Source organism: Falco punctatus (genome assembly GCF_963210335.1).
Source record: "Falco punctatus genome assembly, chromosome: 7".
Lineage (NCBI taxonomy): Eukaryota > Metazoa > Chordata > Aves > Falconiformes > Falconidae > Falco > Falco punctatus.
In genome coordinates, this window is record NC_137587.1 from 21892218 (window position 1) to 21908918 (window position 16701).

The following is a 16701-nucleotide window of genomic DNA, read 5'->3' on the forward strand; positions in this document are numbered from 1 at the left end:
AATTAATTACCCTGTTCAGAGAAAAGCCAAAACGGGGTTAGTAGACAGCCGTGTGCCAAGGCTGATACTAAGCTGTCCAGGGTTTTGCAAAAACAGATTTCAAAAACCCTGTGGAGGACCCAGAGCTGAACAGCTGATCAGGACTGAGATACCTAGCAAAGAAAAAAAATAGACTTCTTGGGGCACTGGGAAAAATTCTGAATTCCTTGGAGCAAGGTAATGCCACTGCTAGTCTTAAGTATGTGCTCAAAACTATTTGAAGCATAAAGCCAAGAACTCAAGGCCTAAAGACGATCACTTTTGTAACAGTTTTATTCAAGTCTGTGTGCTCTAGTGTTGAGACAAGGCCTAGATCAGCATTACACTGTAATACAATAATTTTAGCCATTGAACCAAGCCTGCTTGGCATCCTTGGTTTACAATTTACAGTACATCCAAAAAAAGAGCAAAGAGAAAAGAAATCCCAAAACGCCAACAACTTTCATTAGCTCTTTGCTTCGCTTAAATATTGTTCTATAACATAAAATAATTTAATACAAAAAAGAACTGTAATCCAAATACACATAATACATTGACACAGAACAGAGGAAAGATACAGTAGATTATGCACAAGAGTATTCAGCTGATGTGTTACCTACAGTGAAACAAACTGGACATTAATATAATTTAACTATTTAAGCCCAAGAGGGTCAGAGGCAACAAGTCCAGGTCACAAATAAAGCTTTTAAAAAATAATGCAATCTTCTTTTCCTCTAAGCTTACTGCTGTACAGAAGTTAAAGGAAGGCTCCAACAAATCACTTAATTTGACAACATTTCATCACACAAACAAGAAAAACTTGGTGGCCTCCGTTATTTTACTCAACTCTGGGGTACATTACCATTTGCTAATGTAACTTAATAATGTAATGTAACTGCTTCATTGCAGGTTCTTCAGGCAAAACATACCTTCAGGTGCTACTTCCATAGCAACAGACTTTTGAACATCATGAACAGAAGAGAAGACATACAGAGGTCTCCAAAACCAGACTGAAATACTGAAGCTGTAAGATGAATCCCAGTCCTACAGAGTTTGGAGTTCCTTATGAAATACCCAACACCCTCCACAGTGATTTTAACACAAGCAGGAACTACCCCATATCTTAAAAGAATAGACATGGGGGCATGATCTTGCACTAATCTACTCACCTGGTTCTTCAGATTTACAACATTGTACCTAGGAAAGTCAGGTTACTGATTTTTGCATCTGGCTTTAAATAGAAGCAGGAGCAGATCCACAATTAATAAGGCAAAAGAAAGAAGTAGCTTATAAAAAGAAGGAGGAAATACATTCTCTGGCTGAGAAATTTTCAGACTTTCAAAGCCACAGAAGAGACATTGTTAAAAGCACAGGTATTTTCCCTGATTTTCCCACCACTGTTGCCCTGCCCACTCCATATAAGCTTCTCAACTTAAGTCAGGCAAAATATCTGGTATTTCCAGCTTGTCCTGAATTCATGACATAAAAATCATACATACCAGCAGAAGGTGCTGTGCCAACAGCTGACAAAACAAGAACCCTAGACCTCCAGTAACAGTGGCGGATGTTGATCACTGCTGAACGTGTCAGGTCTGTCTACCAGCCTGGAGGGATGCATTTTTAAAATAAGAAAAAACACCTGAGAAAGGCCTCAGGTTAAACTGCCATTTGCACATACAACCTCCACGAACGGCTTACTGCCCCTTTACAGCTAGCCATCTGCTAATGCAGAAGTTGCTGCTCTTTCTTCCTGTGTTAGAAAGCATTCTCAAAGCTTACCCAGCTTATGGTAAGAATTCGCAGTCAAATAGGCATGGCATGTGCAGTCATGGAAAGGCCACAAGAGTCAGCAATCAAACCAGCGTTCACCCAGATAAATTTACCTTTCCTCAGGTAAACTGACTCTTTACTCTGACAATCAAAGTACAGAGCCTGGTCCTTCACCATCAATCGCTGCAGCACAATCCCCCAGTTTAGACCTTTGCTGATTTGGGGTCTTGTGCATTTTGACCCACAGATAGATACATTCCACTGACTTCAGTGATGTTTAAGTGGATGACGAAGAGCTTTCTTGAATTGAGGCCTCTTCTTTTCTAACGAGAAAGATTACCCTAAATATGAAATTTTACTACTAAGTGGTCTTGGCTTTATGTGGTTTCTTATAACTACCAAATACGGGCACTGGTGCCTACTGACTTTAAGGGGATTTAGATACATTCTACTGAATTTAGCCATCCCCCAAACAGACCTGGGTTGCACAGGAACAGATTTCACTCTCTGCAAACAGCACTGGCCAAACTCAACTGTTCAACTGGCACACACTCATGTTTTCTTCCTCGCCCCGCCAGCTTTACACTTGAAAGTCTAGGATGTCTGGATGTTATGGTTGTCACGGTAACCTTGAAAACAGAGCAATGGTAGAACTGACACACTAATGCCTGCTTGAGATACAGCGTGAAAAGTCAGCTCAGAGGTATCAGCGGCCCTGTTCAGATACAAATGCTAACCTTGCCGACCTTGTAAGAGCTGTTCACTGAAGCATGCAAGACAGAGCAAGCCTACTATGAGTATCTGGGCCATCAGTCCACGGTGACAACTCATTTTGTGATACAGACGGGGAGAAAACACATTATCCAAGTTGAGAAGTGGCCACATCCAAGTAACCCAAGTTGAGAAGTGGTCACGTTCACAAATTCCAGAAAAACCCAAGGAAGAAGCTCAGTTCTCCTTCAGATATAGTTAACCTCAAGCAGCTCAGGGTGCAACTGAGCTATGCCAAACAGTAATCAGAGGCCAGGTTTGTTCTGAAACTCAATGCAGAGAAACAAGTACAACGGCTCCCAAAGAACTTGTTAATTTAGATACTGAAATCTGCTGTTAGCAGCATTCTTATCAGCGAAGCTTGGAAAAACACCAGCATGCCTTCCTGCTCCATTATAACCTCCACTGCTCAGAGAGCAAGACACAAAAGCATCAGGACACAGCTAAAAAAAATGTTTCTTCTTTCTCAGACCCATATATGTCTCTTCAAGACAAGGAGGTTAACTTTATCCAACCTCAGCATCTGTTCTTGAGAAATGCTTAAACTGGAACAATCAAGAACAGGGAGACTGTATCAATGGCTTTGAAACAGCATATATGAAATGCATTATTCTGGTCTTATTTTGGGGGTTCAGCCAACAACTTTTAAACGCCATGTAGGATCTTGCTAGCTGCCCTGAAAGCTAAAATTTGAGCATGGACAAGATCATAGGAAAGTATTTCTGAATAATGAAGGGCCTTGCCCGTCCCCACCCCGATTATTTTTCAAATAATTTGTTTTAAGCAAATAAAACTTTGGCATTCCTCCTGAGATTTGTTCTAAGCCCCCTTTTTCTAGCTTTGCATCCATCTGACCCACCAGCTACAGACCTAACAGTAGCCTACTTCAAGCTGAGCTTATAAATCCACAACACTATACACTAAAAATATGTCACGGTTTCTTAACATGAGCTACATTGGGCTGCCTGCACATTATTAGCATCCAGATACAGTATAGACTGTATTAGGATCTGATACGTTAGGAAAACAATACTGCAAATACAAGGAAACAATCGGGATTGTGTGTAGGTCCACTTTAAGAGCACATGAGATTATTTTAAAAAAAAAAATCATCTGTTTTCAAAAAACAGACCTTCACTTCTAAAAGCAGTAGTGACCAATACAAAATCACCACCTTTTGGTCTGTGGACAATCAGCTCTTCCACAGGTCAGAAACCATCAAAAATAATGCCCTGCCTTGTCATTTCTTATTTATTTTGGAAACATACATATTAAAAGCAAGTATAATCTTAACTTATAAAACAGAATTGCTGGTTTTATTTTTCCATCAGGAATCTGTATGTCAAAGAGCCAAATATAAGTGTTTGCCTCTGTCTTCCCATCATTCCAGCCTCAACTGCCTACCTAGAGTAATTCTTACTGAAGTCATGCTTTCTTCCCATTCTATCTCTATGAATGAGGTAGCTCAGGGTAAAATAAAACCAATCCAACCAGAAATTAAGTAATTACACATTCCTCATTTTTTTCTTTAGGACCTAACTTACCTGTGATGCCAAGAGATTACCATGCAGCTAGTATCCCTCTGTCCTCTGACTGCTTATTACATTAAGAAGGATAATTTCACTTTTTTATTCGCTATTGCCTGTCAACCTCTGCTTGCACTTCTCCCAGCTGTGTGTTATGCTTTTAGCCTGGAAACATTTTAAGTCAAAGCACACCTAAAACATGTATTGGTTTCTGTCTTATGCCCCCAAGCACTATCGTTAACAAGAATTAATAAATGATAAAGATGGGATAGAGGCCGAGAGATAAGGAGAGCCAGTGATAGCGCACTTCTTTCCTCAGGGGTGTAAATGGGAGGATGCAAAACGTTTACTGTGCTGGTATTTGGCCTGATGTGTGAAGAACACTACAGTACTGAAAGCTACAACCAGGAGTTCCCTCCAAAAAACAACCTCAGGCCCTAGCAAGGAGGCATGTGAGATGGAAGGCACCTAGGAATACATGACGCATCTAACAAATATATATATATTTTTTTACAGGCTTAGAAAAACATAAAATCAACAAAATCCCAAAAACTCCAAGAAGCCATTCTCAGTCGGAAAATTATGTTCCTGGTCATTTAGAATCAAAGAAAGAAAAGATATTTTTTTTTCACTCATGTACAGAAGGAGATGAAATGCATTTCTTGTATACAAACACATGAAATGCTTAAGACTTTCCAGCTGCAAAAAGACTTGTGATTCTTCCTAGAGAGAAATAATTCTGGTAGCTACATCAGATTCACCACCCTGTCACCAGTGGCAAATTACCTTTCAGTCAAGCACACGTACCTCTTAGCCTGGGAATTACTGTTTTTAACACACAAAAATAAAGCTGATGTAGGTAATTTCAGAAACTCTATTCATCTCTGACCAATGGCAAAGCTGCCTAAAAAAGCTGAGCATGAGAAAAAACAAAAGCAAATGCACATTTAAACTGCAGCATCTGATTTTCTACTAGTGTGTTCAATAGAAGGAGCAGGAGAATAAGTCATAAATGCATTTCCATACTATCTCACAAAACTGTGTAAGTAGGGCTGAGGAAACAATAAACGTAAGTTCTTCTTGAGACTCTTGTTCGTTAATCACACAAAAAAAAAATCTAAACCACAAACTGGACTGGAAAAAGAGAGAAAAGACAGACATTTGGTTAAAAGATCCTTTCTGTCCAGCTAGATACAATACCACTGGCTGTGCAAACCACCATATTTTAGTCTTAAAATAGGAAACTTCACAGAAAAACACAGGAAGGCATTCTTTCCTAAAAATATCTTAATTATATGATCAACGAAAGGTTTATGAAGTCTGAATGGTATTCTCTGTGACAGCATGAGTATGTTTTGGTTCTCTTTGTACATACATGTTATATTTATTTGTTTGCAATTATGTTTTAACACATGCCTATCCTCTCGCTCTTGATGTCCAGTTTTACCCAAATTATAGCCTTAAGTGAGTTATACATATGGAAGCTATGAAACTGTTCTGCAGCAACAGGAAAAGGATCAGAAATCTTCATTTGCAAACACAGGCATCCTTGTTTCATACTAAAAAAAGTGAAGCCAAAAGGAGGAGCCATATCACTGTGCAAGACACAAGCCTCCTTATTTGCCAGAGTTGTTAAGAGTTTATGAGAGTATTTCCAAAATGCATGGAAAAGGTTAGAAAGCAATAAGCACTTTTTCCAAGAAGAAAGGTTTCAAAAAACCCAGAAGAAACACACACATTAATATTAGCTTAAAATTTCTTACAAAAGTAACAGGCTATCATTTCATTTTGGGATACAGTATTAGGTTTGGTTCCATACATCTAATGGGACCCCAGCTCCCATACCATCCCACAGAGATGAATTAAAAGTTTCAAATAAAAGTTAAGCTCAAGATAGAAAAGTGACTCAGGATGGGAGGCTTCCTGTTATTTTGTTTGACAGGACACTCCTGATGGCAAAGACCTTTCTTTACTTGCCCATTACTGCCTCACCTCCAGCCAAATGAGAGGTAGCCAGTTTCATGACAAACAGAAGCAACATCTTTATGCAGTACTGTCCATAAAGTCGTAAAATAACAGCATGCTATGAAGAGGAAGGCAACTACTCCCATTCCTGGAGGTACAGAAAAATAGTTCAACATAAAAGCATGCCAAACCAGCCCAGGTTTTTCCACATCAATGATGAAAAATTCACTTTGTAAATACTCATTCTGTTAGAAAACCATTACAAAAAGAGTATTTTCACTGAGGTTCCCTGCCCTATACTGAACATCAACCCACTGCAAAAATAATTTAAAGGAGAAAAAACCCTACAAAACCTTAATTTGTACCTTTGGAAAGGATTGGAAAGAGGTAAGACCTACTTGCTGGCGAAACAGAGCATTGCACAGTCCATAGGAAGCAACAGTATTAGGAAAATAAAAATAATCTGTAACTATTATCAACTTAGTTTTGACACAAAAGCTTTCTTTACTTGTCCCACACTCAATTTCTGTGAAACCAGCCAAAATTTATTAAAAAGAATAGTCATTTTTTGCACTGGTTGCTACATCTATGCTTTCCCCCCAGTTTTACAGGAAAAACAAACAGGCTCCAAGGATAGCATATTTTGAAGGGCTGGCAAACTTGTTTCCGTTTCCTAAATCAGTACATCAGTTACATAAATTAGTGACACACATTGCCAGCTGACTAAAAGGAAATACATATGTATTTCCAGACCAGAAAAACTTATCTCTGCAATATTACTACTATAACTATCCGTTAAAAATTTGTCATTTCCTTTGTGAGCCCTGTAATTACTTTAACAGAGTTTATCCCATTCTTCTGTCATTATGTTTTAGACTGCTCAGTAATTCTGTGCTCTCCTGTTACCTGTTTCTCATTTTCTCAGAGAAAAAGTGTAACTTATTCAGATATTTAGGAAATAATACATTTATTACAATTTTTTATAGCAAGATTTTCACCATCTTCTTCAAAACACTGCTAGAAAGTTATGTCAATCAACAATATTCTGAAACTTTTGTCTCCCTGACAAATGGAAATACTAGTAACTAGTAGAACAAAAGATTTGTGAGCTGACAGACTTCTATCTTCTCAGTATCTAGCGGACTACAGTCAAGCACTCCTTTGGAGATTTGGAGGACCTAAGCTCCCACAACTGGGAAGGAAAAAACTCAACAGATTAAGGAAGTACAGAAATCAAGCCAGGATGGGATAGATGGATACAGGGAGAGTTATGAGCTAGCTTAAACGTGCACACAGCCTCTGGGCCTCAGGACACCAGCTGCAACAGCTTTTGGGATGCAGAAAGTAGAACACCTGACAACTCTTTGCCTTGAGAGCCCCCTCCACCTGTCAGAGAATACCCCACCACCTGCTAAAGCAAATAGTTTTGTTTCTACAACAAACTCTTGCCTGATACCTCAGGTTAGCCACAGGGCTCCTACCTAGAAGACAGTTACAGGCTGATGTTCAAAGGCTACCTCATTTTCTTTCAAATGCTAGATTCAATGAAGATAATTGCATCCAAGTAATGTTTTAAAAAAAAAAAAAACAACAAACAAAAAACCCACAAACACACCCCAAACATCATATTTTACCTAGTCTTTCTAGCAGCTTTGTAATAGAGAACATCTACATTGGAAACCCTGATCTGGGTCCTTGAATCCTTGTTATCTGTCCTGCCCAGTTCCTTTAATGCAGCAACATCCATTTGGTGTTAGGGAAGATGCTCTTCAGAGCAAAATACTTCTAACAGGTCAGCTACACACCACTGTCACCAAATGGTTATCTAAAAAGGGAAGGAGGAAGGGGTTTTGAAACTTCATCCTCAACTTTCCTAAGTAAAAGAGGTGACAGAACAACTTGCCTCTACAGCTGCCTTGCCTGCTGGGAACTTGACAGAAACCTTATGGTTCAATTGGTGAAAGCAACTGGCCAACTATCAAAGTTTAGTGGATGAAGTTAAAACAGTGTGACCTAGAAAGGTAACCTCGCATTCCATGCAAGTAAATGGATTTAAGAGATTTCTGTTTGAATGGAGCTATTCCAGGTGACATCTTTGCAGTGTAGATGATACTACTTATGACGTTTGTAAGGATACTTTTTAGACAGAAAACATTACATTTCAGAACAGCTGATGCAGTTTTGTATGAGACTTTTTTAAATGGTAAGGGAGGCTACGAAAAACTATAGTTTTAATCTCCTGCTTTTAAGTCCCTATGACACAACCTCTGATTGGGCTTTCCTTGAGCTTGTTTCTACAGCACAATCAAAATTAACCATTTGTTGGGTGGGTTTTGCCTTTTTTTTAAGTCTCTGGATCACAAGATAAGTTTTCAGAAATGGAAAGCAAAGAGATGGACACTTGAGATATCAACAATGCTAAAGGTCTACATTTAACGGAAGTGTCAGAAATGTAAGTTTTCTTTTTAAAGTATCTTAGCCCTACATCAGAATACCTTGCCTACAAAGTCAATAGTCCATCCAGGTTCAGCAGAGAGTGTAGCACCATTAAGGATAGCTCTGGAGTACTCAAGGGGAAGGCAGCAAAAAGTAGTTCTGCCATTTAAATATGTTTCATGGAATGTGATAAAAATAAATGTGTGACCTTTCTACACAAAAACATACTGTAACTGCTTGAAAAAATGGGTGCACTTGACTAATGGCAACATGCTGGTTTTAGCCCTCAAACAGAATTAAAAGTACAGTACTTCCCCACACGTGCTGGTTTTTAACATCAGGTTACAAACACCTAAACACACAGGTTCTCTGCGCTGACAGCTGCAAGAAAGTATTCAGCTACACTGCCCTCACACAGGTTGAGCACTGTATTGGCAGCAGTCAAATCAGTTATCTGTACCCAAATGGTCAGCAGATTAACAAAATGAGCAAGCAGATACGCTGAACCCTGCAATAAAGCAGACTACCCTGCTACACTCATATAAAGACCACATCCCTTATTTGTAATGCCGAAACCGGGGAAGAGTGAAGATCTCATTAAAGCCAGTAAGGTATATCTGCAGAGGCACAGACACACTTGTAGCCTCTGTACAGAAAACTGTGAGCACAGGCACACCCTATTTGTGTGACTTCCTCCTTCAAGACAGGGGTCTGTTCTAGCTCCAGAGTTAGGAGTTTTTACATATTTGAACAAGAATAAAGTTTTACAAGTCTATAGTGCCTTTCACTCACTCTATACCTATTTCATGTCCCAGTCCCTCCCACTGTGAGGTAGGTATTATTCCTATTATTTACAGATGGGGAAATTCAGGCACAGAGGTTACATTATTTGCCGAAGGTCACACAGTGAGTCAGTGACAAAATAAAACAGAATCCAGATGTTCCGATTCCAGTTTGCACAATCCAACTACTCACAAGCCTCTATTTCAAAAAGAGCCTTAAACAAGCATCAGTGTGCATAAAAACAGTCTTGAGTTTCAAGAGCCACTCCTAAAAAGCAAAAGAAAGGAGAAAAAAACAGGAAGGAAAAGAAAAGAAAAGAAAAAAAAAAAAAAAGAGGTACACATAACTTACTTCTGCAAGTCAACCCAACTTTAAAGAAAGACTTCCTGCTAATCCCCTTCCCAAAGCTAAGGCAGCTTGACTGTGAGTCTGGGATACAGGGGGCAGGAAAAGGAAGCCGATGGAACCAAAGTTTGAAACAAAAAAACAAGCTAGAGTAAACAGCCATATCACATGTCTTCATCTTTTTGAAAGCACAGGGTCATAGAAACACAGGGCCAAGAGGGACCTCGAGATCACTGAAGTCCATCCAACCTGCCTTGAAGCCAGGATCAACTACACCTACTTGTTCCCAACAGTCTAGTTAGTCTGTTCTCAAGGACCTCCATCAGTGGAGATGCCATGCCCTTCCTCTGCAATCCGTTCCACCTTGCACTATCAAATGAGCAAAAGAGGACAAGTGATTCTAACATATCTACTTCTGCTCCTTCAGTGGGGGGGGTACCGTGATTCCCAGGTCTATCTAATGATCTGAATACATTTCAGAGAAGGTAGTCTCCAGATATTTACTTGTTTCTGTCCTGGATTCCTTGGGAAAACATCAAACACTGGTGTCTGCTGTAGTGTAATATTTGAGTTCTGAAAATACTGATTAATACCAGGATAGATATCATACTTACTGCAAGTGCCAAATCCTACAAGGTCAGTTACAAAGACTTTGATATGATAATTTTAGCTCATTGCAGATTCAAACTGCAGTAAGAGGGCAGGGAAGACTACAGAAAAAAAAACCCACAGCAAAAGTCAGCAGCTCAGAGTTGTCAAGTTTCATTCAACTGCAGATAAAAATCAGGCAGTTGAACACCACATCTTCAGCAGAGGCAGCACCATATGATCTCTGTAGCATCCCTCCATCTCGTCTGTCTTCAAAGTGCATTCTCAGTGCAAAAAGTAGGATTGAATTTAGAGGGGCTTGCTGTCCCCAGTGGATTTCATACTAAGACCAGAATTCTTGCTTGAGTTCATATGCTGCAGCTTTGTGTGTGTTAAGTTCACTTCTGCATAGCGGAATGGTGCTGTCCTGGCTCTGCCCCTCAGCATCTATGTCCAACAGTGTCCGCTCCTCTACAGGAAGACCCACCTGGAAAGGAAGCAGTGCAGGCAGTCCAGGTCTCTCTTCTACAGTGCTGCTGCTACTAGCAAAACAAGAGTCCAGATTGCTTGGAGTATCAGTACTTGAACTGTTGGCAGAAGATTCACCCTTGGCATTGCTGGGTGACACAAACCACCAGGGATCAAGCCGCTGCCGGCTGGCTGCAGGACGTGGCCGGGGCAGGAACTCCAATGTCTTGGGTCTTTCCAGTGTGGGGTCCTGCTGTGCATTCCATCGTCTCGGGGCTGGAGGAAAAACAAGGTTGGGGTCTGGCAGGCGAGGGACCTCATTGGGATCTCTACTTGGACTAGGTGTTTTTAATACACCTACCCAAAACAGAGAATGTAAGAGAAGAGGGAAACATGTTAGATGTCACTGCCAAACGGTTCCAACAGATCTTAGTTTATTGTACACCGCGAAAACATTTTCAAAGCAGAAAGCCTCCATTCAGAATATACATACTCCGTATCTTCAAGACTACACCAGAATAACTGGCTTCTTTATCCCTACACTGTCCTCAACACGCTGCAAGACACCTGTTTCACTGATCTAGCATAAGCAGGCAGCTTTGTTCATTCTCTCATTTGCTTTCTTCAGTTTTCAGACTGGAGAGCATGCATTTGACCTCCTACCAGAGGTGAGGACTCTCCAGATCCTTTGGAGGGAACAATACCCATTAACGGCTTGAATGGATCAGGGAGACACTTGCACAGCAGGATACGACACCTGTTCACAGTGAGCAGGACCAACCTTCTAGAAGAGCCATTTAAGACTACCTACTGTGGACAATTCCTGATTTGTTTTCATTTAGACGTGAGGGCTGGTGTTTTGGTGGGTTTGTTTTTTGGTTTTTTTTACTAATAAACACAACATAACTTTTAAATTTTCATGAATACCATTTTAATTAGTATTCTCAGCTGCATTAACCCACATTTTACTGCAGACTGCCATTCAAGAGACAACCTCACATTTTGTGTTACCATTGGGAGAAGTCTAATTAAATCAGATTCTGATTATTATTCTAGTCCTTTTTTTCCCCTCTGAATTACTAGGCCAAGAAAACAGGAAAGCATTTTCTAAGTTAAAGTCACAGCCACTCCTAAAGACTGCATCAGTGAGAACACTACCTACATAGGAAGGTCCCTCTTGCTTGCAAGGGACTAAGAGCAACAGTAGTACAACCCCAAACTGCTTTAGAGATCCAGTCTTCACTGCCTTAAAGATCAGAATTTACTTTGAAAGTGTAACAGCAATACAAACAATTGTATAAAGGCAATGGAGATGGAAACGGGAAGAACTGCTAAAAATGCATAATACTTGTACTTTGATACCATCATTGTCTAAGAAACAACAATATGCTCTGCCTCACAGCACAGGGGAGCAGAAGGGGTTCCTTAGTGCAGAGATGCCGGAACAGAGGCCATTACTGCATTATTCTGTTCATTATTCATGTAAGACAGCATCCATAAGCTCTTCTTGTGGGCTGGCTGTCACAATGGATGCTGTATAAGCAACACGCTTACCTCCTAACAAGTAATTATACTGTTTGGGTCTTTATTCTGAAGAGGAAAAGGAAGATGGCTGAAAACCTACCTGCTCCCAGTGCTCCAGTTAAACAGCTACTGGAAGGGCATCCACTGGTTGGGCACCCATTGACAACTAGTCCACTCCCTTTGATGGCCCCATCAGAAGGTGTGCGCCTGTGCCCGCTTTGCTGGGTGTGGGAAGAGACCGTCACATGTGTGGGAGTCAGGGACTGGTTGGGGTCTTGTTTGAACCTCTCAATCTGGACATTGACTAGTGGGTTGGTAACGGCTGGCAAGGGAGCCTTGACTGTCACTGGGCTGACAGGCATTTCGTACACCACAATCTCATCACTGTCTGAGCGCAGCAGGGACCGGGTGGAATTACATTCGGAAATGGAAGACAGGGAAAGAAGGGTGAGGGATGTGGATGGTTCGCCTAGCAACAACATGGGATCCTCCTTCTTGAAGATCTTTCGTGAAGGTGGACTAGTGCTCCTGCGTGGGCGTCCAGCTCGCTGGAAAATGCTGTCACGCTTCTTCTTCTCTTCCTTGGGTGCCTCTGGCTCCTCCTCAATCAGCAGCTGACACTTCCCAGCTTCTAACAGGTCAAACCCCAGGCCTGCAGCAGCTAGCACAGCTCCACAGCCAAGCAATGCAACCTCACATCGTTTGTGGTGGGAGCCACTACGTTTGAGGCTGTTGGTGGGTGTCAGCTGTGGGGTACTAGTAGCAGAGTTCACAGGGGTGGACTCCTCATTGGCATCACTAGAAGGACCATCCCAGTCATCATTCTTCTGAAATGGGATGCAGAGGTATGACTGATTGTGCCCAGGTGAAGGGTGCACTTTGCCCTCCCCATTAAGACATTCACTGTCTTCATCATCTGGAAAGCAAATGAAAACAGACTTTGCATGGATGTAACATTTTCACCGGCAAATTTCACTCTCTTACAAGTACACATGAAAATAAGCTTCTCCTCAGAAGACGCAACTGTCCTTATCGCAAGCATCATTCACCAGCTGTCAAATACTCACAGGTTATTGTCTCCAAAGCAGATAGGCTGGGACATGTAACCGGAAACACTATCAAAGTGGAAGGAATTAGTGACACATTAATCTATTTGGGATCACTTGCAGAACAGCATTTCAGAAGCCATCTACAACTCATTTACTTCTAGAGTAAATTTCTATGTTTGAGAGTGAGGAGCAAGAGGTAGGAAAATTATAAGGTTCTCTCCTTGCAAGTGAAGGTGTAACCATGCTGCATATCTAAATATCATTAACAGGAAAGGAGCTGAGAAGTAGCATGGAGCTAGAGGGGAATTAAGAGCAACCTGCTAGTTTGACAGATAAGAAGCACAAGCAGAGAGGTCAACAAAAAGAAAATCCAGAAGTAGAAAGTAGTTACTTCAAAGAATAAAAGAAAAATGGATAGCACCAAAATGAAAACATTGCTGAAAGGTACCAGGCGAAGGTCAGGAAAGGAGAGGTTCATTCAAATGCAAATGAAAGTGGGGATGAGAATACAAAGTCCAGAGAATTCCTTTACCCATCTCTGCTAAGCTGGTGAATCCTGGAAAAGCAGGTGCAGTTCTCTGGATCTTCCCAAGGTTTGGTGCACTGGATGACCACTGTTTGTATCCTTCTACCAGAGCTTTCAGACTGAAATAGTAGAAAGATGGGAGAAAATGTACTATGCTCACAACCAATTTTCATTCCCCGCTTCTATATTCTCTGTTGCTTTACTCAGGGTGTGCATGTGTCCATCTTAATTACATAGATCTGAAGTCCTCCCATAGTGAGACATTTTGCAACATCTTTACAGCACCTTAAAATACAAAAAAAGTAACAAGTCCCTCCCTTGTTTGTTACACCATGCCAATGAAAAGACCTCTGCTGATAACCAACAGCTATGAATGCAAAATAATAGGAAGCACCACTACAAAAAAATCAGATGAAACATTTTTCTTTTTAAAACAAGGCAGGTAAGTGCTCAGAAGGAAGAGGGGGAAAATACCTCCAAAAAACATTTCCATATGAAATACAAATGAAAGTTAAAGATCACTCATTAGGACACTAATATGCTAAAGACACTGTAACAGCAAAGTCATGCCTCTGTATTATAAACCTCAATATTACTCCTCTAAAAAAAACACTGCATTGAAGTAGAGAGAGTTAAAAGCACAAGTTCTGGACTATGGAAAAACAGGTGAATCGTGTCACTGTTTCTTTTACTTATAGACAAAAAAAACACCCAAAACCCTCAAAAACAAACAAGTAAAAAACCCCAAACCAAATTCCTACTTCAATGTCACCTGCAGTTAAAGGTATGTCACTAGGCAACTGAGCTTATTATTAGTAGTCCCTATTCATAGGTATTTATCACACCATCATCATATCTGTTCCCTGCAGTATTTTCACATCATAAACAACTTTAGGAAGCAGCACAACTTTGACATATCAACACTCAGCAAAGTTTTATTGTTCAGTTATCAGTATAATCTGAACTGGGAGATGTCTGGTGCCTTTCTCCAAACTCCAACATGAAACACAGTGTCAGTGAAAAGCTAACATACACTTACGTTAGACAAAAATTGAATGAACGGAGTAAAAAGATCTGTGGATAGGCTGAACAATCTCAACTGGGAACACAAGACCATTGACTTGTTATTGAGAGAACACAAAACTTAGGAGATATCTTCCAGCTCTGTTACTAACTTGAACTGCTCTTTGGTAAGACACATAATTCACTAGAATCCTTTCCTTACAGAGAAAGAAGGGTACGAGCATATAGAAGTTCTCTCTCATGATTCTTATTTTCCACCAGAATCACTCCGCATTTCTAAGATGGCTTCCATTGCAGGATTCCAAAGTTTTTAATTATACCAGGGTTCTTTTGCCATGGTATGTATTTTTCTTCTATTCTCTACCTAACTGGGATGCCCTTCTTGTCAGAAAACTGTGTTGCTATATCAGGGTCTAAACTTGATTCAGCACATGTTCAGCTGGTCGATGACGGTGCTATAGGTGTTACACTGGAAACGTCCTCTGCAGCTCTCAGCTGTCTGGGAAGTCCATCATTTTCCCCCCGCTGATGATTCTGGCACACGTAGTACCCTGCTATGAACTTGAATCCAGACAGCATAGTGCTGAATGCTACTTGTCAAGACAGACAACCACATGGCCACATGGTTTTACAACAGAGATGCAATTCAGTGTGTGGGTCTGTTCTGATTTTCTCCCTCCATACTAGACTAGGCTATGTAACACAACCCACCAAATAATATATGTTGTATCTACATCACCCGTGTGTACAACACGCATAGTTAGGATAAATGCTATAAATAGAGCAGCATATTAAGAGAAAGATGGCGAGTGAAAACGAACCATGTTAGCAGTGTGATCACCTCCAAAAGCAATGTCAAAGCTCCTACAATACAGGTAGACAACTACTGAGGAAGAGGAGATTTCCATGGAGCTGGGAAAACACATACTCTGTTCTCTGTATGCAGAGACAGCAAAGCTGTAAGTGATAGGCAGCAATAATCTTCATTTTAATGTGAGGGCTATCTAAAGGGTCTTGGGAATTGCCCAACAGAAATTCCTGCCCAACAGCAGGAAACATCAACTTAGCTTGTTTCCTTACGCCTTCTCAAAGCAATCTTCCCTTGCAAAAACCAGACTGAAGATTTGCTGTTACTGACAAAGTGCAGCTCAATCTGGAAAGATAAATAGCTACCAGAATAAATTCAAGGTCTGCTACATTTGCCTCAAGGTTGTAAAAATCTTCATCCTTCCCTTTTATTTTGCACTCCTCCTCTCTCTCCCCTCTAGATTACAACCTGTCCAGAGGATAGCTGCACATCTTCTATAGTAGCGTGCATCTGAAAACAATTCAAACATGCTGACTTAAGAGTACATTCCTACTACAGCAGTATTCTCTGTTACTGCTCCAAAGAAAGAGCAACTCAAATGATTTGCAAGCACTACCAGCAAAACTACCTAGTTCAGTCACCAGCAAGACAACTCAGGAACCTAAAGACTTCTTATCTGTAATTTATTCAAATTTAATAACAGGAAGGTTATTACTCTGTCTGTTGTATTGAGTTACTTTTCCCAGTAGAAAAAGACAACGGAGATCAAAAGCACCTCTCTTTAGGAGTGACAAGGTGACAATGCTTATTTGCTCAGCAAATTGCAAAAAACTTCCCTACAACTCCAAAATGGCATCTCTAGCATCTTAATACCATTCTGTAACACCATGTTGAAGCATGAATACAATACCATTATGAATAAAAAGTGCCTGTTCCCAGGCTCACCCCTGTTTAGCTTGCAAGATTTTAAAACTGTGAAAGGACTATGACTACACCCAACATCCAGTCTCATCCTCTGTAAAATCAGTAACACCAGCAGGAAACTTAAACAGGGTAAAGATCATCCATGCCATAAGTCACAGTTTGAGACTAATCAATGCC

General features: G+C 40.6%; 1 protein-coding gene across 5 annotated transcripts in view; it reads right to left on the bottom strand.

The window, feature by feature from the left end:
• Nucleotides 1-294: 294 nt before the first annotated feature.
• The window catches only part of MAP3K9 (mitogen-activated protein kinase kinase kinase 9), an 80598-nt gene continuing 64191 nt past the window's right edge, over nucleotides 295-16701 (bottom strand). For 4 of the 5 annotated variants that reach the window (XM_080397603.1, XM_080397606.1, XM_080397605.1 and 1 more), the window contains 3 exons: nucleotides 13776-13888; nucleotides 12295-13110; nucleotides 295-11027 (listed from right to left, as the gene is read on the bottom strand). In XM_080397603.1, coding sequence (XP_080253729.1) covers nucleotides 10546-11027; nucleotides 12295-13110; nucleotides 13776-13888 — 1411 coding nt within the window. In that variant the 3' untranslated portion in view covers nucleotides 295-10545. The remainder of the gene's footprint in view (nucleotides 11028-12294; nucleotides 13111-13775; nucleotides 13889-16701) is intronic. The other variant, XM_080397604.1, reaches the window with a different exon arrangement.